The sequence below is a fragment of the Protopterus annectens genome, chromosome 13.part0 (genome assembly GCF_019279795.1).
Source record: "Protopterus annectens isolate FY-2018-M chromosome 13.part0, PAN1.0, whole genome shotgun sequence".
Classification (NCBI taxonomy): domain Eukaryota; kingdom Metazoa; phylum Chordata; order Ceratodontiformes; family Protopteridae; genus Protopterus; species Protopterus annectens.
The window spans coordinates 1046760379-1046788305 of record NC_056747.1 but is presented as its reverse complement, the minus strand read 5'-3'; the positions used below and the strand labels follow the sequence as shown (position 1 = coordinate 1046788305).

General features: G+C 40.2%; 1 protein-coding gene across 1 annotated transcript in view; it reads left to right on the top strand.

The window, feature by feature from the left end:
• The window catches only part of LOC122788109 (melanoregulin-like), a 264965-nt gene extending 237419 nt beyond the window's left edge, over positions 1-27546 (top strand). The window contains exons 4-5 of the mRNA XM_044055043.1: positions 13490-13653; positions 26068-27546. Of these exons, the coding sequence (XP_043910978.1) occupies positions 13490-13653; positions 26068-26295 (392 nt within the window). The 3' untranslated portion in view covers positions 26296-27546. The remainder of the gene's footprint in view (positions 1-13489; positions 13654-26067) is intronic.
• The last annotated feature ends 381 nt before the right edge of the window (positions 27547-27927 follow it).

The window sequence follows — 27927 nt, the reverse complement described above, 5'->3', positions numbered from 1 at the left end:
TGAAGCCAGGCCAGGTGCACACATCAAAGATATCTGGTGGAGCCAGGACAGGTGCATAGCATCACAGATATCTGGTGGAGGCAAGCCATGTGCACAGATCATAGGTATCCTATGGACCCAGGCCAGGTACACACATCACAAATATCTGGTGAAGCCTGAACAGGTGCACATATCACAGATATCCTGTGGAACCTGTCCAGATGCATAGCATCTCAGAGATCCAGTAGAGCCAGACAAGGTGCAGAGTATCACAGATATCAGGTGGAACCAGACCAGGTGCACACATCACAGATATCTGGTGGAGCCAGGGCAGGTGCACAGATCATAGATATCCTGTGGAGCCAGGACAGGTGCACACATCTCAGATATCCTGTGGAGACAGGCTAGGTGCACACATCTCAGATATCTGGTAGAGCCAAGCCAGGTGTACAGATCATAGATATCCTGTGGAGCCAGGACAGGTGCACACATTGCAGATATCATGTGGAGACAGGCCAGGTGCACACATCACAGATATCTGGTGGAGCCAGGCCATATGCACAGATCATAGATATCCTGTGGAGCCAGGACAGGTGCACACATTGCAGATATCCTGTGGAGACAGGCCAGGTGCACACTTCACAGATATCTGGTGGGAGCCAGGACATGTGCACATATCACATACATCCTTTGGAGCCAGGCTAGGTTCACAGTGTGTCACATATCCAGTAGAGGCAGACAAGGTGTAGAATATCACAGATATCAGGTGGAGCCAGACCAGGTGCACACATCACAGATATCTAGTGGGGCCATGTGCACAGATCATAGATATCCTGTGGAACCAGGCCAGGTGCACACATCACAGATATCCTGTGGAGCCAGGCCAGGTGCACACAACACAGATATCTGGTGGAGCCAGGACAGGTGCACATATCAGAGATATCTAAAGGAGCCAGGCCAGGTGCACACATCACAGATATCCTGTGCAGCCAGGCCAGGTGCACACAACACAGATATCTGGTAGAGCCAGGACAGGTGCACATATCAGAGATATCTAAAGGAGCCAGGCCAGGTGCACACCATCTCAGATATCCTGTAGAGTGAAACAAGGTGAAGAATATCAGAGATATCAGGTGGAACCAGGCCAGGTGTGCACATCTCAAATATCGTGTGGAGCCAGGCCAGGTGGACATAATCTCAGAAAAAATGGTTGATTCAGGACAGTTGCACACATCACATTTATCCTGTGGAAACAGGACAGGTGTACATCATCTCAAATATCTGGTGCAGCCAGGTCAGGTGCATTGGTAACATGTAACCTTATAACTGCCCTATACATATGCAGTTACATTAAAAGGACTTGTTAGGGGCATACTCACATCTTTGTAGTATTGCTGTATATATATATATATATATATATATATATATATATATATATATATATATATATATATATATGTGTGTGTGTGTGTGTGTGTGTGTGTGTGTGTGTGTGTGCGTGCGTGCGTGTGTGTGTGTGGCAGAAGAGGACTTCTGAAGAAAATGGCCACCACATATCTATGTGATGGCCACCCAAAATGGTCTTGAAGGTGCTGGCATAAGATGACCCTCTGAGGAGGAATGATACCAGTCCACTTGGGGGAATAATGAAGTCCTCTGCTGTCCTTTAGTGGTAAATGGAGGCAAAGTAGCAGAATTGGCTATACAGGTAAGTTGTGCCTCAATAAGTGATAGTCTGTTAGGGGGGAATAGTTGATGGCACAGCTTCAAGGTTTACAATGGGGACCCTAAACACCGGGCATGGGGATGATTTGTGAGAAGAGTGCACTATTTCTGAGATCTGAAATCATTTACTAGTTGTCTTTGAATATATATACTGCTAATATGATTTTCTTTGTTGTGTTTTTGTCATTAGTAAGGGAAGCTAATGTTCCTTCAGTATGAAGAACACATTATAAGATATGCTGCCTGAAGCTACATTGTTGAAATTATATAGATTTTCTGGCATCTGTATTGTCACATTTTTTCCACAATCTTGCCTAGTTAATTGGATGATTTGACATAATGTCTCACGTAGGGTAATTGCACTCTGCCACTGCTTCACTTGGAGAAAAATCAAGATCAGAATGTGGTATGATTAAAAATATGGTTATTGCATTTGTAATGTAATAGACGCATGCATTTTGTTTCAGTAGAATATCCCAAAATCTTTTGTCTGAGTTATTTGAGTGACTTACTCAGACATGTACAATGTATTTTTGAAGGCTACACCAATCAGGCATCAAACATGGGTCTGCAAAATGCACATCTTTTATAGCCTCATAGGTTCATAGGTTCATAGATTCATACTAGGCTATCTGCCCTAGGGCATTTATAAGCCTAGCCAGAGTGTGTTTGACTTTCGCCACCCATTTTAAATTAATTTTGCTATGCCCTTTTTCGAGGTTAGTATACTGTGCCTCTGTCTAACAGTGACACAGAAGTGATACCCGGGGTAAACCTATGATCTCCCATCCACTCATCAAGATTCCTCTTGAAGAGAGTCAATAAGGGACTCTGCCTAACCTGGACTGGGATTTTATTCCAGAGTGAAGGGAGCCTCTGGGTTATGAATCTGTCCCTCCAGCATGTCCTATTTATTTCAGTGCTGAAGTTCAAGTCTCTCGAGCACGTGGCTCGATGGGATTTGGATTTTCTGAGGTGCAGCATGTCCATTAATTCCAGGTTGGACATTGCTTTATACGTCAGGCACAGATCGCCTCTGAGCAGGCGGTATGCCACTGAGTAGAGCTGGAGTTTCTTTAACCGGGCAGCATATGGCATCTGTTTGAGCCCTTTGATCCTCTTGGTGAGGTACTTTTGGGGTCTTTCCAGTTGCTGCAGGTGTCTGGTAAGGTACATCCCAAAAGGGGCATTGTACTCAATTATGGGCCTGATGAGGGATGAGTAAAGAGGCACAATGACCTCCCCTGATCTAGATGTGAATCCCTTTATGATTAGGTGGGTTATATAAAATGTTTTTCTAACCACTTTGGCCATGTGGTTGTCAAATGAAAGATTGCTATCAACTTGGGTACCCAGGTCCCTAACTACTTCTTCTGTACTTAATGGATTACCACCTATGTGGTAATTTGTGGGCACTTTGTTTTTGCCAAAGGGGATGACTATACACTTTTTGGTGTTTAGCTTGAGGCCATGGCTCTGGCACCAGTTGTCTGTTTCTATGAGGCCCTTTTGGAGGATGCTTGTGTCGGCTGGAGAGTTGATTATGGCGCCCAGTTTGCAGTCATCTGCGAACTTGGTCAGCCACAGTCCTTCCGTGTTGGCCTGTACCTCCGAGAAATATATACCGAACAAGAGAGGTCCCAGGACTGAGCCTTGTGGGACGCCACTTGTAACTGGTTTGGAGTCTGACATGGCTCCAGCAATTCTAACCATGTGGGTTCTGTCCTTGAGCCAGTTTGCAACCCATCTAGTGACATAGGGGTTTATATTTAAGCTGGTGAGCTTATTTATAATGCCCGAGTGGGGTATTGTGAGGTCTTTTGCGAGGTCAGGGTAGGCTGTGTGGACCACCTTCCCCTCGTCAATGGCCTTGGTGACTGTTTCAAAGAAATTGACCAGGTTTAAGAGGCAGGATCTGCCCTTAACAAAGCCGAACTGGGTAGGATCCAGTGTCTGTAGGTCCCCAATATCTTTATTTATGAGGTCCATGATGATCCTTTCCATAGCTTTGCAGACCAAGCAAGTCAGGCTTATGGGGCGATAGTTTCCAGGATCCGTTGAGGCACCACCTTTGTGGAGAGAGACCACTGTTGCTGTACTCCACTCTTTGGGTACATATCCTGTAGTAAGGCTGAGATTGAACAATAGTTTTATGTTTGGGTTTAGCTCTTCTTGGAGTTCATGTAGGATGCAGCCCGGGACACCGTCTGGTCCCATTGATGCTGTGTTTTTTGCTTTGGAGAGGGCGGCTCTTACCTGAGCATCTGAGATGTCAGGGGGGTAAGCACTCTGCTGGGATAGATATTTGCCCTTTTGGTGGGGGGGGGGAGTTTGCTCTGAACCTGTCAGCTAGGATGTTGGCAATGTCTGTGGGTTCGGTGTATTTTTTGTCATTTTGGACTAATTCTGAGCATATCTGGGAATTCCCACCCAGGTTCCTAACATAACTAAAGAAAGCCTTGTGATTATCCTTAGTGTCCTGTGCAATTTTTCTCTCGAAGCTGGCCTTATATGATTTTATGAGTGCCCATAGTTTTTTGCTAATACTGATCAGAAATGCCTTCCCTTTTTGTGATTTTGCTCTATCATGTAGTAGCTTCCTCCTTCTGTTGTATAGTTTGTTTATGGCTGGGGTCCACCAGACAGGACGTCTGCCTTTGGAGGATTGGGTCTTGGTTTTATTTGGGATTGCATGATCCATGTATTCCTGAAGGTGTTCATAGAATGTGTTTATAAAGGATTCTGCGGTCTGGGCTGTATTTTCCACAGGCCCGGGGGCTTTGAAGGATTCCACCTCGGTTTTGAGGAGTGTGAAATTTGCTTTAGAGAAATTTTTCACTGTGGTTTTCTGGGCAGGGGGTGGGGTCGGGATGTGAATATCCAGTGAGATTAGTTTATGGTCTGATCTTACCAGTGAGGGATACACTTCTGGTCTGGAGCATAGAGTCCCCATGTTGGTGATGATCAGGTCCAGTATGTTTTCCCCTCTTGTGGGAGTGGTAACAAGTTGTTCCATAGCATTTGAGTTTATAAATTCTAGGAACCTTTGGGCTAGGTTGTTGGAGCTAGAGTAATGCTCTCAGTCTATGTTTGGGTAGTTGAAGTCGCCCAATATAATGGTGTTTGGAGAGACCTTCATATTTTCCAGTGTTCTCAGGAAGGCTGAGTGGGGTTCCTGGGTTTGGAAGGGTGGTCTGTAGCAGGCTATAAACTGGAAGGCAGTTTTACCCACTGTTAGTTGCACATGGATAGTCTCTGATGCTTCGTGCTGTGCCACCAACCTGGAGGTGTGGGTATCTTTGACGAATATTGATACTCCCCCTCCTTTTGTGGTTCAGTCCAAGTTTTGGGGCCGAAAAGCATGGTATGAGGTATAACCTGGTAGTGCTGGGGTGCTCTCGGGAGCCTTGAACCAGGTTTCTGTTACTGCACAGATATCGATGTTCTCCATGCTAAGGAGAGTTTTGAGTGCATGCATCTTGAGGTTTAGACTTCTGGCGTTGAGTAGCATTACTCTTAATTTCTTATCCCTTGTGATACCTATGGAGGTGGGTTTGTCTTTTGAGGGATAGCAAGAGCCTTTGCCAATATCCGAAAGCCCAGGGGTGACAGGTGCAAGCCATCCCTAGCGAAGCATCGTGGCTTGTCGAGCATGTCATCCCAGGCTGACAGGCATTGGATCCCCTTTGAATGACACCAATACTTAAGCCAATTGTTGAAATTGATCATCTTGTCTTCATATTGTGGCATCATTCTTGGTGAGGGTAAGATGCTACTCAAGGTCAGGGTCATACCGGCCTGGGCTACATGCTCAGAGAGCTCCTCTATGTCTCTTTTCATGTAGTCCAGGGAGGTACGTCTCAGGTCATTCACACCAGCATGGACAATGACTGAGTCATATTTGTACTTGCCTTGGAGTGACCTGAGTGCTTGTGTTATGTGGCGGATCCTAGCGCCCGACAGGCAGCTCATCATGACCTTCTCCTTGTTCAGCCTGGTGAGCGGGACGTCAGTGTGCCTGACGATAGAGTCACCTATTACAAGTGTATCAGGTGTGTTGTTTAGCCTTAAGGGCTGTGACTGTTCGGCACACTGGCTTTGTGAGCTATGTGTTGCTCGTGCTTTGTTTTGGGGTAGCGGTTGCTTGGGTGTCTGCTTTGGAGGTCTCTGCTGCTTAGGCAGATTTTTATTTAGAGCCTCTGAGTATGTTTTTGTGTGTTTATGTGTTTGGTTTGCTGTCGTGGTAGGTCTATGTGAGACTGGAATTGTAGTGAGTGTGGTTTCCTTCTCCTCCTGACTGGTTACGCCAGTACTGAGTTGAGAGAGCTTAGCCTCCAGTTTGGCTATATGGTTGCATCTCTCACATGTGTTGGAATTTGTTGGAAGGAGGAGAGGGTTGTCTGTGTACAAGAGGCAGTTGTAACATTGCCTCAAGATTCCCAGATTCGCCAGCTGGACCGGAGAGGAGATTGACAACTGACCTTTGGACATGCTAGAATAGTATTGGGAATTCCTTTATAATTGAAAAAAGGGCCAATGGGGAACAAGGTACTCAAGGGGAGTTTGTGAGGGTGTAGTGCTTTTAATTTTTTAGTGCTGACTTATATAATTGCTTTAGTGAGCAAGTGCCAGGTAACTTAAATGCAATGTGTTACAGGTAACTTAAATGCAAAAACGACAAACAGTAACTTTCTTTCAAGTGAAACAAGGAAATAAGTACAGTAAGCAATGCAGATATCACTAGGGATCCACAGAAGCGCTGAAAAGCCGCATTTTAAGTAGAATTAGCTTTTCAGGGAAATAACAAGCAAACAAATAACAAGCATACAAACAAAGCTAGATTCAGCAGGCCTGGACCTAGTCTATGCTACAGCAAACAAGGTGTACCAATTACAGTAAGAAGCAGTTCAAATATGCAGGCACTATAAGCCTTTAACCAGAAATTCCCAGCTCAGAAGGGCAGAGTCCAGCCTCTCCTCCCACAAGAGTGCAGACCATGAACCCTCTTAATGTAAAATAACTGGCCTGAAGCCCAAGTGCTTAAACCAGAACTAATACACTTTTAGAATAACAGACACTGAGCCCTCAATCAACAGTTCCCAACTCGCCTCGTACCTTAATCACCTGGCATACTGCCAGTCTTATAACTAATAACACCCAAAACACCACCATAAAACATTACACACTAAATCTGGTAGTGGGCAGCCTGGCTCCTTGGCTCAGAGGGATGGACTAAAGCCCATGTAGTTACTCATATAACTTGGGTTCAGTTAGTGACATCAGCACTAGAGGAGCCAGGCAGAGAGGGAGAGGAGTGAAGGGTCTTATCCCACTCATATCTACCAGGGGGTTGGAGATTTAGCGGGTCCTCGGGAGCACACAGAGAAATATGTTTTCTTAATGGAGAATGGGGACACCACTTCCTGTGCTTAAGGGGAGGGAGCGGGGTTGCTTTCTGGCAATGTCCCTTCTGCAAGTTAGGGACAAGCAGTATGGACTGCCCATTGCACCCCCCCCCCCCCAGTTTGGCTCCATAAGCCAAGTGCTCATGGAGGAACACAGGATTAAAAGAAAACCCTTGAACTACCCCTAGTAGTCATATAAATGAAACTCCCTTACACTCTTGATGGGAAATTAATGAGTCAATTGGCCAGAAGGAGTCTGATGGAAGTCAGACAGCAGAGCCAAAGGGTGATAAAATATCTGATTGTGGGTATTCACACTTGCTCCCTTTCCTGTGAGCTGATCATCTCCTTTCCCAAGACCTAAGTAATTTTTTTCTGATGAATGAATCATTGTTTGCAAGGCCAGCAAATGAAAGACCATATTTTGTCTCCAGTACAAATTAATTAATTTGACTATAGCACTGGCCAAGGTGGGGGTGGGGGGATAATAAGCCAAAGCATACCTCTCAACTGTACAGATTTTCTCAGAATGTCCAGATTTATGCCTCATATTTTTGGCCTGTTACTCATAAAATTGTGGTTTTCTAGCAAATCCTTGTCAAGTCATTGAGGACTAAAGTCAGAAAATAATGACAGACATTTGAGATTCAGACCTCTTCAGAAAATTCATGCTAATGTAAAACCTGTTATTCTATCAACAGTCTAAGTTTGTAAGAACAATATTTAAAATTGTCCCTACTTTTGGGCCTTTGTCCCCCCATCATTTATGACGTTGCCCAGATTTCTTGCTTTAACAGGTTGAGACCTATGGGCCAAAGCCTGAGGTGTGAAATAAAACATTTCCAAATAGTGTTTTTTATGTTACAATCAGGTTTTTCTGCTTACTAACTTCCCACTTCACTTGTGTTATATTGGATGTATGACACTAGGCACTGATGTCTTGGCCACCTGGTTAAATGAGTAGACAGAACTTCTGAATTATGTGCATTCCACAATCTGCCACTATGTGACAAGATTGAGTTTTGAGTGCCACTTGCAGTTTGTCCACTAGATGCTCCCACACTACACAGATTACATTTTCTCAGCTGTTTTGGTTGGACTTTTCTCTGTGACCCATGGGGAAACACACTGAACAAATTTATGATATATGCTGTCCAATATAAGTCTGTATAACACCCAAAGTTTGCAGTGCGGATCTTCTCCTTAAAAGTAGACAGTAAAAGCAGAAAGAAAAGCTTAACAGGGTGCATAAAGGCAAGGTGCATGAAATGCTACTACTTTTTACCCCTGTAAATACAGCACTACAATAGTGTTTGTGAACTTTCAGACAGTAGTTAAAAACATTTCCCTAGACTACAAATATTATGGATGTTAAAAACATATATCTTTCATAGAAAACCTAACCTTTGCCAACCTAACCTGCACTCATCTTCAAACAACAAAATTTCTAAGTTTGCATTTGGCAACAATATTAAAAGGCATCGATCAATATGTCTCTGTTAGTGCCAATGTCTGGTTTGACCTTGGCCACTAAATACTCAGTTCCATTCTTTATCACTATGGAAACTGCTCCTCAGTGCAACTTCTTATTGAAGGAGCACCGTATCCTGCTAACCAATACTTAACAAAACCCCACATTTCACACAGTTGACAGAATGATTCATCTGTTCCATAGCCATATCTAAAAACATGGAACAAGTTATCAAACTCTGTAATGAACATCAAAATAATCCTTCAAAAAGGCCATCAGCTGGAACTGTAGTTGTAGTTTACTTTCTTAATATTTCCTCTTCAGCTGTCTGAACATATTCAGCTGTAGTCATCTGTGTATCATCATTCCTGTTTATGTTTTGAATTTGATTATTCGACCACATCTATATCATGACTGCAAAGATTTAAGTTCAGGTAAAAAGTTAGCAAATTACACATTTGCACTGTGCATCATACCTTACTTCAAGCTTTCCTATTGAAAATGCCACTACCTCTTACAGATTATACAAACGGCTTTCAAAATGCAGTGTATACAGTTTGCCTGCTCGTATGTAGATGAAACTAAAATGTTAGTAGAAAGCCACAGAAAGCTATTTTGTATTTATATGCTTGCCTCCGAGATTGCTTGCATTTGAGTGTATTTATTAAGGTTCCAATAATCAAATAAGTAATTAAAAATAAAACAGTCTGTTTTAGTGTCTGATATGGAATGTAGATTATTTTGAAATGAAGTTTATTTACATGGAAAATTAGCTCTGTTTATATAGATATGTACTGGATAATGCATAGAAGAGTAACAGACTCACTAGACTGCCTCATTGCTAAATTAGCACTCTGCTTCTTTCCTTGTTACTTGTTATTCTTCACCAATCCTCAACCCTTTTAAATACTTTCTTCAATTTACTTTGTACATTTATTTGTCGAGTCCAGTCTACTTGTTCACCACCCTCTCTGTGAAGTAGTATTTCCTTGTGTTTGAATTAAAGTCTGCTCCTTCTGTCCGGTAGTCCTGTTTTTCATACCTCCTTTATATTTTTCATTTCAGTCTTTCACAGATCTATAAGTTAACTTTGTGAACCGAATCACATTTCATCTCTCTTTTATTTCCGTAGGAGGCTAGAGCTCCAGCCTGTTCAAACTTTCTTTGTACAAATTTCCTTTGATCATCCTGCTTGCCTTCCTCTGAATTTTCCTGCTCTTTCACTTCAAACTGAGCACCTCATAGGATAGCACAGTGCCCCAGGCTATTTGCCAGGTGCAGCACATTATACTCTTATCAGCATCAAGTCTCTACTGCCACTTATTGGACCATGTTTTTAATTGCTCAGATCCCTTATTAGACTGGATCCATATCACCCACGGTATCCTTATCACAGTATTGCCTTTGAAGTGCTGAAGCCTGTTTTCTTTGCATAACATTATGTCTGATATGAGCACATTGAAGAGCACAGATCCCAGGACTGAACCCTCTGGAACTCCCTGTACTTTACTAATGGTAACCCCTGAGACCTAACATCTAGCCATGTATCCATTCATCTCTTCATTTTGTCTCCCTGCCCTTTCCCTTTTTGTTCACCTAGATGCTCCCTGAATGGTACAGAGCTGAAGATTTTATTGATATCAAAGTTAATGGCATCAGCTGTTTCCCATTGTCTATGTCATCTAGTCACCAGGCATAAATTTCTGTTTAGTTCATTTGGCAAACAGACCCAATGTTGTCACTGACCTTTAAAAAAATTTGACCCTGTGTTCCCTCTATACCTTTTTCATGATCCTTCCTACCACAGTGGTCAGAAGTCCTTGTCCATAATTATCAGCGATGCTTTTCCATTGTGAAGTGCTGTAGCTGACAGTAACCCTTTAAAATCTCAGACCTGCATTTTGAGATGGTCTTTTCTCAGAATATTTTCTTTTCTCCAAGTTATGGCAATCTTGGAATTGCTATATATAAGTTTTGCAGTTGTGGGGAGCTGGCCCCATACCATATTGGGGCACAGGATTTCATGGGACATGCCCCTTGCAAAAAACAAGTTTAAAGGAGAAAAGCAAAATGTCTGATATTCACTGTTCTCCTGTATTCTTTCAATGTCTTGAGACATGGCAATGCAAATCTCGAGATTTCAGTAGGGAGCCACTCCAATCATTTGGAATCTCTCTTTCAGATGTAGACCGGTTTCAAGAGCTACATGAAATCCCCCCCCCCCCCCCATATTTAAGGATTACTGAAGTAAATCATCCAAGGCCTGGGCTTTATCATTCCTCCTCTACTACAGTCTAGTTCCCCATCTAACTATCTGTTTTCCTTCTTCCATGCTCCCTCTTTTTTTCCCACACAGGTATTCTGACTTCTTCTTTTTTTTTTTATAAAAGTAAGAACAAAGAGCATCCTTATGGAGTAACCATTTGAAATGTAGAGACCTGCTAGACCGAGACCTGAAACACAGAGACTGAATGACTGAAATAATGGACTTACATATATTAAGTCTGTGATGACATTTCTCAGAATATTCCCTCTCCTCTGGGGTATGGTGATCTTGGAGTTGGTATAAATGTGTGGGGTGTGTGGAGAGGATTGCTCCTCCTACACTGGGGGTACAGGGGTGCTTGCCCCCTGCAAAAAGAAGGTTTAAGGAAAAGACTGATTTTTGAAATTTGCTCTTCTCTGGGTTTTTGTCTTTTTTTTGTCTTGTCGGCTCTTGCCATTTTGAGTGCCGACATTTCAGTAGGGAGCCAGTTTATAGTCCCTTCCTATTCACTTTATTTCTAATATGCTAACACCACATCAACAGTTCATTAATATCTGCCTGCAATTTGTTTCTTTTAAAGGAGTTCTACTTCCTTTCCTTAATTGCAGTAGGGAAGACCTTTTACATCCCAGTCTTAGTTTTTCTCAATTCCCTTGCTACATTCTTCCAAACTTCGCTGTAGTCTTCCTTGTTCTGTTTCCATTTTCTCTGGGACATTTCTTTTGAGTTCATTGCCTCCCTTTATGCATCACTGAGAGATGCTCTTTTCGGCCTATCCTTTTTGCATCACCTTTCAAATATTTCATCTTATGTGGTAGTTTACTTTTTAAGTTGTCCTCCAGTCCTTGATCCTTAACATAATTCACACCATAATAATGTCACCAATTGCTAGAATAGCTGATATTTCAGTCCCTCTTCATCTTCTGTTTCACAATACATTGTCCAGAATATTGTGTTTCTGATTCCCTTTTCTTACCTGCTGTTCAAAAACCTTCATTTTCAGTTACCTCAGTTGCCTCATCTGTTGTTCTCATTTTACATCTCAAAATGCTGCAGTCCACCATTGGAAGAATTGAATGTTCCATAGCTGTTGTCATTGTTCATCTTCACCTCTTTAATCTCTCATTAACTATCCCTCCTGGAAGCACTGGGTGTCAATAGTATCTATCAGCTCGCCCCATTCATCCAACTTAATTGCTGACTTAATTACCTTGGAATGTTCTTTATCTTCTGCTTTCCTTACAATGGCTAGAGTTGGCTTCTTTTCAATATCCTGTTCTAGTATCTCTCATCTGATTCTATCCCTAACATCCTGTTCTAGTATCTCTTGTCTGATTCTATCCCTAACATCCTGTTCTAGTATCTCTTGTCTGATTCTATCCCTAACATCCTGTTCTAGTATCTCTCATCTGATTCTATCCCTAACCTCCTTCCTTCTAAATATCCTATTCCCTAGAACAATCATGTTCCATCCCTTCAGGCCTCATACCCATTTCTTTGTAATCGTCTTTCTCTTTAATTCTCCTGTTGCCATGGTTGCTGCATTTCATTTTCTTTTCTTGGCTGTTTGTTTATGGTTGTGCATTAACTATACAATGTTTGTCAAACCTAGGTAACAGAATGAATGATTGGGCATCTTACTGATGGTGAATATAATTTGCCCTAAGGTTTGGTGACCTCAGAGTTAATTATATTACAGATCACATCACAGTGTGGGAGGGGTCTCCAACTGTACAAACAGTTTGATAGAGGAGGAGGCAGAGTTTCATATAGACAAAATATCTGTGAACGCCTCACCAGTCAGCTTGGCAAAATTGAGTGGACTTTGATAAATTGGAGTATAATTAAATTCCATACAGTCTTCCTTTGTTCCCTCTTTGCCTTCCTTCTCCCCATTATATTTATTAGTATCACTGTTCAGATGAATCTTTCCACCCCATATTTTTTCACCACTGCCCCCTGCAGGCTGAGTTGGGGTTTAGCTCTTCTGAATAGTTGCTTTTCCTTTAGTTTCCATCTCTTCTAATTTACTATTTCACACTTTTGCTCTTTCCATCACTAGCTGAGCTAGGAAGTGAACTGCTCTATTTTGTCTTTCCTAGTCCTGCTGACTTTGGGACGTGACAGTACTGCAAGAAACACTCGTGTTTCTGAACTCCTTTAAGTCACATCCTAACTTTCTGCTTCCCTGATTGCCTCATGCATGGTCATCACTACTAAATCATTACTGCTACTAGGGACCACTATAATGGTGTTGCTCTATCTGCTTCAACTTGAGTGGAAACTCTGTCAGATGAGTAGCTGATGCCTAAAAACAATACAGTTCAATCACTTGGTTAACAAATAAATAAAAGAAATAAAAAAGGGAAGAATGATGATTTGGATAACTAGAGATGCAGGATTTGAGAAACTATACCTGTCCAGATTCCATCTGATGTCTATATTCTGATTTTCAGAACTCTAGCTTATGAATTAAGGGATACAGAAATGTTTTGACTTTACAACAATAGAGTAACTTTCAGACTTCGAATTTAGGGAAAAAAAACAAGTGATCCTAAATCCTAATTCCTATTTAGAAGAAGGAAGAGCTTTTTTAAATCAAGACAACTTTGTTTTCATAAAGTGTGTTTCTTTTCCTTTTAGGTTTCCAGAATGAAGCTGATTCCCTGCTGACAGTAACGTCAAACATGCCGTACAATAGCCTTAAATTTGCTGTGGAGGCGAGAGAGCTGTTGAAAACCTTAGCACAACAAACAGATATATTTGATGACAATGCCCCTCCTCCAGAGAGATACCTCTTTGTCCTGGTTTGTTGATGTACTTTTTTCAATTATTTTTTGAGATGGTCTGGAGCCGTCCTTGAAACATTTTTTTTTCTGCAGGAATTTCAATATTATGTTTTGAATTTGCTGAATTTATTTATACTTTCTGTGTACTGACTTGTGTTGCAAGTGCAGTGATACTGGGTTCTTTATGACTGCTCATTTATTTTGCAAATGTAACAATAGTGTAACAAAACATTTTACTGGAAATGAAGAGTCCTTCTTTTCTCAAATGGGAAGGTTTCATGTTTGACTGATAAGGTGTTTTTTTCTTATAAAACTTTTTTCAGAGCTACTTAACATAACTAGACTGTTTTAAATACCTTAAACACCAGTTTTCTAGTATAGAACTTGATTATATGCTTACAGGGTGGGGGTGGGGGGGATTGGAGGTAGTCTGCCTGACATCACAAAGAACCACAGACTAGCTCTAAAGAGAAAATCTGTAAATCTACTTAGTAACCATAAGCTAATTAATGCACACTGACTCTCTTTAATTTAATTTATTTGCTGATCAGTCAGTGGTTTATCACACTGCTGCTCTGAATTTCCTGTCAGATATGGTAAGCACACTTGTGCTAAGAGGGTGTGTAGGCACTGCATTTTGCTGCCCTACCCCTGAAGCATACTTTGTTTTGACTTTTGGTGCATTGAGACATGTTGTGACGACCCTCCACTGGACCAGTAGTTAAGGAGCCTCAATCCCCACCACTGGCAACAGTGGGGGAAAATTCACTGGGAAGATAACAGGTACACACACAATGTTTCCAGATGCAGCTTTCTGCATCGAGTGCAATTTCCCTTAAGAGCACAAAGAGACTACAGTCAGGTCGGAGCTGGTTTCTCCATCTTTATCCAGATTCCCAGTAAGACTCTTCACTGACACAGCTATAGAGTTGAGATCTCAGCTGAGTGTCCAAGTCAAGGCCTCCAGCACCCACTCTGTCCAACAAGTGCTACGTGTCCCTGCCCAAGTAGCTGACACACACACACACACACACACACACACACACACACACACACACACACACACACACACACACACACACACACACACACACACCTGGGAAAGGCTTGCACAAATTTACTTGCTATGCCCCCTTCAGCCCAGACTATAAGGTAGTTATGACTGCCATCAGACACTCTTGCCAGTTACCTTAAGGCTCTTCCAAGGGTACGTAATATACTGAGTGAAATTAATATTAATACAAATGGCAGTCTGACCAGGAGCAAGGCTATTAGGAGTGGCCTAAACAGTGTTATCAAATAAATATGCAAGTACTCTCAGAACATAAATATCTCTACAAAGATCAGCCACAAAGAAAGGTTTAAATATATTTAATAATAAATAATAAAAGACCAAGGCAATATTAAATATCAAGTCACAGTGACATCAGAGTTCAAAACCACAGGAAATATTTAAAATAACATTGCAGTACAGGCTCATACAAATAAAGAAAAAACAATATCTGAACTAAGATTCACTGTATTCCTGACCGAATCTAAGAGAGTTACTATACCCTAATAACTTACTTAGAGCAAGGCAGATGATGTGGTGAATGGCTCTTATTGTTGTTGTCAGGCCCAAGACCGAATATAGAACGTTCAGTCTCTCTAAGAGACTTCTCAAAATAATGTCTAAAATATTACTGCTGGGATAGCTTGCAGAGTGACATAATTTCTGGTCATCTGACTTCTAGTTCCCTTGCAAACCTTCATTGCTAGCAGCTGGCAGTATTTTGCACCTACCCGTAAAAATACACATATAAGGGGTTTTGCTCAGATCTTTGACAGGTGCTGAAAGTCATAAAACAATTGCATACCTCCATACTTCCAGAGTGTAATTAGTTCACCCCAAAGACAATACAGAAATCTTCCTATTACATACATTGTGTCTCTGGCTGCATTGAAACCTATGAGATAGCATCTTTATGGCCTAGCCTATAAAGTGATTTAATTTCAGATATTTTTCTAAAGTTTGCTGGACTGAAGTTAACCCTCCAGTTTTCTCTGTTAAAACATATACATTCAAACAGTTACAATAGTGCATGTACATTTCTGTTCTCTCCAGTAAGGCAAACTGTGCATACATTTCAAACACAAGCACATTATAAATACCTTTTCAACACAAACATCTGTACAAATCAGTTTTATATACACATGACATACTGTTCTAATACATTTGTAACACCAGCATCTTGTATAAATAAATCTGATATTCACAAATGACATATAATTATTTACACAATTCCCGCTAGCTGTGCTGGCAGCACCTCCTTTTTCAGACATGTAATAGACTTTTTCTATCCTTTGAAACTGAAAAAACTTGTAACTCAACGCCAAGTCTGTTAGCTTTCCCAACCATTCAGTTTGCCCCTGTGTAGCATTGTTATTTCTGCTATAAGCCTCTGTAGTTGCTTCAATACAGTACATGTGTAGTAACACAGTGTATAGGGCTTCTACCGACGTTGAAGCCCTATACACTGTATAGTAACACAGTGTATAGGGCTTCAGCATCGGTAGGTACCAATATGATTCGTTCATTCACATATACTTCTTTTATTTTTCTTGAAAAATCAAGTGAATCTAAAATAAAACATGAGTTTTTTTCAGCAAGAGACTGTAGAATAAAATCTAAGTATATGGCAGTAACTTCTGCTATGGATTCTCCACTTGGAATAACAGGTAAGGTGGATCTTCCCTATTCTTATGGGGTTTGGGAATCCAAAAAACAAGGTAATTTGGGGTGAGGAGTGTTTAAATACTCAAAAAAGTTTTCACTAATAAGCTCTTCATTAAACACTGTGGTTAGCTTACCTTTCCATTCTACATATGCAATTTTAACCTCCTCTAAGGAATGTTTAGAATAAAACTCAGGTGTGTTCAGCATGTTTTCTGTTTTCATTATATAGCTGTCAGTACCCATAACTAGTATGTCCCTACCCTTGTCAGCCTTCATAACATGTTTATCTACCCATGTATATGATTTTAGTTCTCGTCACAGACCTGATGAAGGCTTTATTCCATTACTTAGTCAAAAGCAGTTTTGGTTAAAAGTCAGTCTGTTTATATGAGTGTTATGCTTTTCTTAATACCTGATTTTGGAATGTGGGTTGCAAAAAGATAGGTAGTGTTTTCCTTAACTAGGACTTACTTTGATCTAATCAGTAGTAGTGTGTGGGGTAGGTACTTGCTGTTCTTAAATGCACTTTTATGGCCCTGCTTATATTGCTTGCCTGGAATAGGCTGGTTTAAAATTCAACAATACATATATTTTCCACACCTACTTCTAAGTGTATAAAAGCTGATATGTTTAACATTGTAAAGTATTTCTTATTTTTTGTTACTGAATAAAGGCTTGTTGCTTTGGAACACTGCCTGGGTTTCATGATTTTTGGAAATTAGTGTGACTGAGTTCATCAACAAAGTTTTAAGACTACTAAAGTTTCTGTTTTTATGTTTTTTTAAACTTTCCTATCTCCTACAGCCTTTAACAGTTATGATGGGTATTTTATATTTTTTTACAAGTTGCCCTTATAATGCCTGTGGCAGTACCTACATGCATACCTCATAGTGGGGTTTATATCATATCAAGATGTATATCATTGAATGGCATTTCATTATAAATGCCATTCATTGAAACCTCCTCATATGGGGGTCAGTGCTCCCACCCCCTACTAATTTGTTATATATATATATATATATATATATATATATATATATATATATATACACATACATATATATATATATATATATATATATATATATATATATATATATATATATATATATAATCTCTGAGATCGCGCTACAGTGGGAAAACGGCAAATTTCCTGATCTCCACTGTAATGCGATCTCAGTCAGAATGGTTTAATGAAAGGCATCTTCGATAAAAATAGTAGCAGTCCCATCACAGACCCCTGATGTACCCACTGGTGACCGATCTCTTAGAGGTTGTATTATCAATCTTGACTTCTTGAGTCCTGTTTGTGAGCCAGCTGGCAATCCACTGAGATATCTATCATTTGCTCAGTATCTGATATCATTTTACAACAGCAAAGTTTAAACCATACAAATCAGGGGTGTGTTAAGAAATGGGCTTAAATTAAATGCAAATAAATGTATCATTGTCTCCTTTAGTAAACAAATCTTGACATCAGCTTATAGCATAGGGAGCACCCCACACCAGACTGATGTAGTCATCTGAGCTCTCAGTCCCTTTGTGGACAACTCCCTACCCTTTGATTACTATTTATCAAAAGCTGTCAGACGATCCTTCTATCTAGCCCATCTAGTACCTAAGGGTATATCATCTAGGTCAAAAGGCATTATTATTCCTTTGTATTCTGACCTGATCAGACCAGTGAGGGAATATAATGCCCCTTTTAATATGATCTATCCAAGCACATGGCACAGCTAGAAGGATGACAGAGGTTGCTAACTAAAAACATCACCATACAATAGAATCCTCAGCTACCAAGACAAGATTTAAACTGTATCCCTATACTGCGTCTCTTATACACTTCAATGTAATGATTTATGTCTAGCACTCTGTATTGTTAATGACTCAGCCCTCCTTGACTCCATACATCTCTACAAAACAAATGGCTCCACAAATACTTGGACTAAAGACATGAATTTCTATTAACAAATAATTGAGACACACTGGAGGGACAGATCTATTACCCATCACTTCTGTAATCTCTGGAATACTCTTCCATTGCATGTAAAATGGTGCGACATTCTTGCTTCCTTTAAAGCAAACTTTGACTAATGAATGGGCACTTATAAATTCATCCTGAGCCCCACGTGTTTTGACCTTCTGGAGGCAGGATGTGCCCTTATAGGGTGACTATTTGCAAGGTGATTATGGTCCAAGGATTGTATCCGGCTTGTAAACTCTATATAAGTCTCTGAATCTATGACTGTTTCCATACTGGATGGAGATCTGTCTCACTAAAAGTAAAATACAAACTTCCAAATGAATTTTTACATTAAAATGACATTAGTAAATAGGAAAAAAGGCATCATAAAAATGTTAAGAAATCTTTAAGCAAACAAATGTCCATAAAAAGTAAAACAGCAAAACAGCCAAAACTAAAAGGTTGTAAGAGTGGTATGGTACAGTCACTGTGATATAAGCATCCTCCAGGAGACATTCTAAGGCTTTTATTATTATACCATCTCTGGGCAGTTTTTTTAGCTGAACAAAAAGGCAGGATTTGGAGATTGCTCCAGAAAGCAAGAAGGTTACCAGTGGTGCACCACATGGCTCATTGCTGTGCCCTGTCCTATCTGGCATCTGATTCTCTGACCTTCAGGCCAGCACTCCTGGCCTTTGGTCATCAAAGTTTGCAGGACACTGTAAATTGGGTGCTGTTATTTAATCTTCCACTGACTGATAACTGCTCCAACATGGGTTGGACTATGTTAACAATTGGTGCAAGGTGTATTGTCTCAAATTAAATGTAAAAAAAGTAGCATAATTCATTTTGGTAAACAAAATATTTTCACATACAATAAAGTAATACACCCCTCCAATCAGACACTGTTGTAGTGATATAGGCACTCTCATTCACAATTCATTATCATTTGACTATAATGACTCCACAGTAGTTCAGAAAGCCTTCTGTCTAGCTCATCTAATTTCCAAAGGCATCTCCACTAGATCCAAAGAAGTCCTAATTCCCCTTTACTCGTATCTCATCAGGCCCGGTATTGAATATAATGCACCTTTTGGCATGTATTTGTCTAAGCATATAATTCAACTTGAAAGACCTCAGGGATTTCATAACTAAAAATATCAGTGGCCTCAAAAATCTTAGTTATCTGGACAGACTGGCATCCCTCTCTCTCTCTACTCAGTCTGTTATGGACTCCTCCATGGAGATCTTTGTGTAGCCTTTCCAGCTATGAAAGATCCACACATCTTTGACCACCTATTCCTTTGCTGAATAAATGGTACCTCAATACCTGAAGGAACTTAAACTTCATAAACAGATAAATAAGACATGTTGGCATGATAGATTCATGTCCCAGTGCATTCCTCATCTCTGGAACAACCATCCACTACATGTCAAGCAGCGTAGCACCTTTGCCACCTTCAAGATAAACTTAGACAAGATAAGTAAGATGCATTGGTGTGATAGACTCATATTCCAATGTACCCCTCAACTTTGGAACAAACTTCCACTACATGTTAAACAGAGTAACACCCTTGCCACCTTCAAGGTAAACCTAGATAAATCAAATTTCTCCCTGATCCATCCTGCGTGCCCTCCTTGAGGCTGTTAGGAACTATTGAATAGGGTTTTTTGCTAAGCTTGTAACAGTCTGCAGACTAATTGACTAGTATTTACCTACCAAACTGTGAACCTTTGAAACTATTTCATAATAATCATAGCCACAAAGCCACAGAGCCACAGCATATCAAATGTTAGGAGACTCACTTTTGCACGGACAGTGCCTCAGAAAGGTATTAGGATAACAATCTAGAAGAAAGGCAGAACCACAGGAGAATGTAAGGAAAAGTCATAACTGTAGGAAGCAAAACGGGCAAAGAAAATCAACACAACAACTGAAAAAGCTACTAAGACTCAAAAATCTCTCATGGCCAGAAAGGTTAAAGAGACAAGTACCATTTTAGGAAATGTAAGAAAAGACAAGGAAGCAGGGTGGTAACAATGTTAGATAAAACAGATGGAAGAAAGCCAATCTAGGTAGGAATCTAAGCTATGAAATTAAGTAACCTTATAAGCAATAGAGCATACATTAAATAAGTGCCAGATGTAGGCACTTACTAAGTTGCAGAGATATTACTACGATTAGTATGAAAACAAATCAGACAAATTAATTACAGCCCATAGGAAGTAGGCCAGAGCCTCATCTTTAGATATGTTAGACATTAAGCATACCAGGCCCATCAAGCGTATTCCTAGCGTGTTCATATAGACTATCTCTGGTGCGGATATAAGCCCTAGCCCATAGCAGATGGAGCAGTAGAGATACCATATCACTATCTGTGTATTATGCCATACAGAAAGTACACATTGTCATGTGCTCTAACTGCAACTTTTCACACCAGTCTCCTTGCAAGATTCATACCCCACACTTTCTTGTTATTGCAAATAAATCCTAACAAAAATAAATAAACTTTAGTAAAAACATACCTCCAGCATGTGTCTGCTTATATCATATTATACATAGCTTGGCATTCAAAGTGCAAAGACTGAACTACAGTGGATTCAAGGATGAAATACCCCCCTTTGTGCACATTGTAGTGAGATTTCATTTTTCAAAGTAGCTGAATCAGTTTTGAAAACCAAGCTACTGTGAAGAAAAGAATGTAGGACTACAAAGGAAAGGCAATAAAAATGTCATTATTTACATTATAAGATGCACAAAAAAGACTAAGTGAGCATAATATATACACTGTGTATGCAAGGAGGGAGGGTGAGTGGATATGTTAAACCTATTTAATTACCTCATGTGAATCAACAAGGTCAAAGAAGGTGGTGAACGGGCAGTTGTTGAAGACAGGCAAGAGTGCATATGAAAGACATACCCCTGCACACAAATGATACACCACTATATTTGGCCTTCATCAGATCCATCATTGAGTACAATGCCCCCTTCAGTATGAACCTGACCAGGCACATACAACTGGAAAGTCCATAGAGGTTCCTTACAAGAAGAATACAGGACATAAACAGCATGTCCTATGCAGATTGCCTCAAAGCCCTATTTGTATACTCTTTTTCCTACAGATTGCTGACAGATGATCTATGCCTGGCATACCAGACATCCTTGGATCACACTCTAATGGACTCTTTTCATATTCACAAAACGAAAAGCTTCAGAATTACTCAGTCTAGGGTTTCAAACTTTGCTTGCAACATAAATGGGACATGTTGGAGGGATAGGGGTGTGTCTCAGAGAATTCCCCTGCCCTGAAGCAAGCTTTCCACCCATGTGAACTAGAGGTCTTCCCTAACCCTATTCAAGAGAAACCTGGACTAGTGGATGGAAAATCAGAAATATACTCCAGGTCTAGCACCTATGTTTGTAATGGACAGATGCAGCCTGTAAATCTTGCCCTAGCTTAGACATACCCCTTAAAATAACATCTAAGACACATAAACTTGTGGGATACATGTGGGATGCTTTGCTAGGCTTATAAAGGCCCTAGTAGCCATTAGGCTAGTATACAACTATGAAGCTATGATAGATCACAGCTGTAGTGGGATGTTGGAATAAACAGGATATCGGTTAATAAGAAGAACTTTACCCCATCCTTAGGAGGCATAATGGATAGCCCAAGTGTAGCAAGGGGTACTGTCTTCCAACAAATGAGGTGCTTCTTTGTAGAGAACGCATATGTAATAGGAGGTTTACAGTCAATATGTTGAATGTGGCTTGTGTGCAATTTAGTTGTGTGGGAGTCAGAATGCAGAAAACCCTTTGGGAGACGGTTACAATGTCAACTCCGGAAGACCGAAGACCAGGACAGAGGGGATTGGGAGATTTACCCTTTTCCGCACTGTAGTGTGATCTCGGAGTTGGAATATATAAGTGGTAGGGGGTGTGGGGGCACAGCCCCCCCATGGGGGGTGCATGGAGGCTTGCCCCCCTGCAAAAAATGACTGTCAGTGCATTGTAGTTCGGATACCAGAGTGCAGGAGTCAAATCGACTTTGAATGTTTTGGTGTTCGATCTTTAATGCTGTGTACTATTGTGAACATTGAACATGTAAACCACATTTTTGATAGGTTTACATTGTGATGTTTGATATTTCAATAGTAAACCGTAATAGGAATTATCTTGGATTAAATACTTTATTGTGTAAGTACATCATGCCCGTTGGCATTTAAAATTCTCAGCTGAACCAGTAACACAAAGATAGATGTGCTTTCTGTAGTGTTATCCAGCTACACAGCACAGATGGCTGGAAGCCCATCTGAGGCTTGGCTGACCTAGGTTCAGTTAGCAATGCAGGCAGTAAAATAGCCAGAAGGGACAGAGATGATGATGTGGAGCCTTCTCATCTTGTTTTGGAGGATGATTGGGTGTGTGCATACATGTGTGTGTCCTTGGGTACATACTCCACCTACAACCCTGAATGGAGACTGGAGATGGACAGGGATGTCTACCATCAAGGGAAGTCTGAAGATACAAGGCCACCATCAATCACAAAAACAGATGACACGTCCTGACACCACCCCAATGCAGACTCACCCTTTCAGCCCTTATAGGCATGAGTTAGGAAATGGGAAGTACATTAGAAAAAAAATCCTAATGGCTACCTAGATGATGGCTGTATCATTATTGTCTCTCATGAATGGTCAGGGTTGTAGTGACCATATACATGGAATTATGTAAAATACTTGGCAACAAAACTATTCTATCACCAACTATCAAATAAAGCCTCTAAAAATTCACTTGTTTATACAGAACCACTCATCCTTCCAAAAACATCCAGGGAACATAAATACAGAAATACATAATTTCTTGTAATGGAGCAAGTGTCTCCTGTACCCACACATTAGGCACTGTATCCCCCATTCCCTCTGATCCATAATAGATATGGGTACTTCATAATCACCAAAGGGTAAAAAGGTCACATAGACAAACCATTCAATAAAAACTGAAAATAAAATACAGCAAAGCTAATTTTCACTGTGTAATACTTTAAACCCCCTTTAATGGAAGCCAGTGGGATATACGCAAATGACCCCTTAAGGACATCAGCTGTTTCAGCTATACACCTTCTGAATGGCCATGGCTTAGACTTAAAAAGTAAAATGTCCACAGTATATTTATTTCAGACTTCCCTGTAGGAACAAAACACTACATCAACTACTTCACTGACAGAACATAGATGGGGCCTTCAGTGAAGCACTTTTAAAGAATCTAAGTTTGAAAATGATGGCACTTGAGGTTCAGGGCAGGCAAATATTCTGCATTTGGGCCACAGTAATCCTAGTGCTAAAATCAGCATGTGGGTGAGGAATTTATAGCACAGAGCAGGAAATGGACATGGGAATTTTGATCACACCTGGACTAGATCACCCTCCACCGAAGCAACAAACAGAATACAAGTGGTAAGCAAAGAGGAAACCTCCTGATCTTCTGGGTCTGGTCAGGTCACACCTTCAGTACTTTATGACGTTCTTGAGGCAGCGGTCTAACTAGGACAGGACAAAGGGTCAGTTGCCCTTGGTGCAAAGTTTTAGAGGGCATAATTTGCAGTTGCTGATGGCATACAAGAGGAGAACCATTATTCATTTAAAAATTTGCAGGTGATATGGTGGCTTTTTACCGTTCTGGCAGAATTACATGAGTTTGTTTGTTTTTGGGGGGTATGTTTTTTTTGTCTTGAGGGCAACCAGCTCTGGTTGTTGCTCAATGCACCAGATGACCTAACTATGGCTCTGTCTTGAGGCCATACAGAAAAAGGGATATCAGTAGGCCTCACTAAGGTGTCCTGATGAGAGCCAACATAAAGTTATATGGGACTGAGGTAAACAAGTATGACAAGAGATTGGAGGAAGAAGTGAAGTTCCCCCACTGGAGCCAAGAAGACATGGCTGGAGTGATATAGGTGTGAAACAACATGTCAGAAAGATGTGAAGAAGTTACCCTAGAAAGGTAGGAAGAGGAAAACATACATTCAGCAGACAGCAGGAAAGCCTACTTCCTGGATCTAATAAAACTTCAAAGGTGCCAATATGAGCAAGTAACTGCACCATAAGCCCAACACATGAAACAAAATGCTCACAAAGAGTATGCTACTCCAGTCTCTTTATTGTTAAGCACTTTCTTCCTCAGTATACACCTCGGGGACTTCCTCAGAACAAGAAACAGAAGAAATGTCTTCTGTTTCTTGTTCTGAGGAAGTCCCCGAGGTGTATACTGGGGAAGAAAGCACTTAACAATAAAGAGACTGGAGTAACATACTGTTTGTGAGCATTTTGTTTCATGTGTTGGGCTTATGGTGCAGTTACTTGCTCATATTGGCACCTTTGAAGTTTTATTAGTAGTTTTTTGGTGCCTTATCAAATGGATTCATTGTTGTTATTGCTACTTCCTGGACCTGTTTACTTCATCAAAGAGAAGGTTTAGGAATCATGAAATGGGCTACTAAAATTCATGAGGAAATGGGTTAGGTCAAAATGCGTGAGGGGTAAGGGAGGTATGGAGGGAAAGTGGACTATTAAATGTACTTACAGTTAGGCTAGATAGACAAATTGTTTCCTTCTGACATCAAGCAAATGTCTTGACAAAGGGATGCATCAGCATATCTTGGAATGTTGAAGTCATGTGACATCTGTGGGAGGGCAGTTTGAGTCATGAGAGACTACTGTGGACCTTTTTAGGTTCTGTGCTATGAAAGCTGAAGTGCGATGTAGTGGGAAGCCATTAAAACAATGATAAGTTCTTTTCAGAAGTATATGTCTGAACTTGTGCTCTTTGTGTGAGCTTGGACAAAAAAATGTCCACATATTTAAAATTGTGTATTTGCACAGTGGCACAGTGGATAGCATTTCACCTCACAGCAAGAGGTTTCATAGTTTGATTCTCAACTGGGGTGCCTTTTGTGTGGTCTGTATGTCCTCCCTGTGTTCAATTCAGTTTTCTCTGAGTGTTCTGGTTTCCTTCCACATTCCAAAGACATGCAATGGGTGGATTGGACACTCTAAAGTGGCCATAGGTATGAGTGTGCATGCAAGTGTGTGTGGTGTGGAAGAACTAGCACAGCAGGGTTGGTCACCCAATGGTGTAAACTTTGGCTCTAGATGATTGTCACCGTTGAAGTGGCATCCCCACCCCATGTGCAAAAATGGGAAAAAGGGCTTGTGGATGGATAAATGAATGGATGGATTGATTTGGGCAACACAATAAATTATGTATATCCTAATTAATGTAGAACATTCATCTGTAATTCTATTTTTAGAATAAGATCACAAATACTGATATGTAGGCTCTCGCAAATGAATACACATACACATAACCATCACACACATATGTACATACAAATACACACACACACGCTACCTACTACACCTGGCACAGGTGCCTTTTTTCACTTCCTTTTAGAGCAACCTAAAAATATTTGGCTTAGTTCAGTGTCATTTTCAAAGTTTCACAGTACACAGTCAGGAATCTAGCCCTGGTGTGCTGGATGTATTAAGTTCACTTCAGTTTGATGTAACTAGTTGCCAATACTGTAATTGAAAGAGTGATGCATTTTACTGCCAGGTAACTTAAATCACTAATTAAGAACCGGACCCCTGAGATCTAAATCTTAGTGACCTTCAGATTTGGGGTTTGTTACTTCACAGCTAAGAACATTTCATATATTGTCTGAGATTCATTATTTTTGTCTCTTTTGCTTAGGATCGACTCCTCATCCTTGACACAGCATATGATTTTGTGTCAAAGGCCAAAAGATACTACCCAAAGGATGCCAGTAAACAGTCTGAGAAGGAGACAGAGGAAACAGAAGTACCAACTGCTGTCCTGGTGAATCACAATGAAACACTTAACATGGATGAAGGTGAAGAAGAGTGTGATGCCTCTGCTGAAGTAGATGAAGAGACATTTATGTCAAAATCCTTAGATTAGAGGATTATTTAACACAAACAAACTTTGTGCAGGGACTACAAGCAGGAATCTTTCTCCAACAAAGACAATCCATCTTGACTTGTTTTAGTTGAACCAAGAGGCATCGTAATCAAAAATGTATTCCTTGAATGAGAAGTCGAACAAGTATAACAGTAAGGGTAGAGACAAGGACAATCCAAAGTAAATAACTTTCTAACCATCTGAATGTTCTGTGGGAATCTACCTTCATAAACTCTACTGCTATGATGAAGCTAACAGTTGTAATAAAGACAAATTATAACACTGAAGTGATGCACAATCTGATTTCAATTTTTAAACTGTATAGTGCTGACAAAAGAAAATAACAGTGAAAGACATTAAATACCATGTAGCAGTCAAGACTTCAGGTCAGCATGTCTAGTATGTGACTATGATAGGTTAGCATAAGAATTACCTTTTACTAGAAAACAAAATGAGTATTATACCAACGTTCTCATTCACAGGACTGCTAGCATACTTTACCATAACTTTAAAATTCTCTATGAGTCGTACACTGCAATAACAAGAACTAATCCTGAATTTTTTATGTAAGATGCAATAAAATCAGTATAATAATGTAGATGTACTGGTAACATGATATATTTGAATACACTGTTTCCATGGGGGATAGGCTCTCATTTCTTAGTCATCACTTTTTGCAATTCCAAGTTGAGGATTACCTCAGATGATATTTCAACAATCCCCTGAAGTAGTTAGGGCCCTGAAATCAATTACAGCATCTGTTGAAATATGGCATGTATAACAAAATAACAGGCTGCATGAAAAAGTCACTATCCTCAGAGGGGCTATCTCCCTTTTTTATTCATTTTTAAATGGACAAACCCAGCAGACACAAGTGCTTTTTGCTTCTGGTTAAGTGACTTTCTCAGACAGTGCAGATTGAGGATCTCAAACTCATGATTATAAGGTGACATTCATTAATCGCTACTAATCTTAATTCTGTACCCTAACTCTCATTCATTACCTGCTTAGAAACCAAAAGTAACAAAACCACTTTTCTACATGCATCACAATTACAAATATCAACATAATTTTCCTGAAGAGGACACATACATCTCAACTGTCCAGATTTTTGCCTCATATTTTTGGTCTGCTCCTCATAAAATTTGTGATTTTCTAGCAAATCAAAGGGATAATCTAAGGACTAAAATCACTAAATAATGATATACATTTGTGATTCAGACTTCATATGCTTCAGAAAAGGCATGCTAAGACAAATTCTGTTATTCTAACAACTTTCTAAGTTTATAAGAGCAATATTTAAAATTTGTCCCTATTTTTGAGCCTTTGTTCCCCCATTCTGTCAGGCTTTGTCCAGATTTTTTGCTCTACGAGGTTGAGAGATATGCTTAGGATGAGATATGCAAAATTCCTTTCATAAACTTCAGAAACTGGAATTCATGAAACTGATGACAAAGCAGGATCTTACTAATGTTCAGTATATTAGAAAGAGGAAAGGGAGAGCTCAGTGAAATTATAAAATGCTACTCATTTAAAGGGCCTACACTATAACTAAAAACAAAGATTAGGTATTCAGAGAAATTCACATCTGGGTTGTAGCTGTTAGGTTAATGAATTTCATTAGCCCAAAGG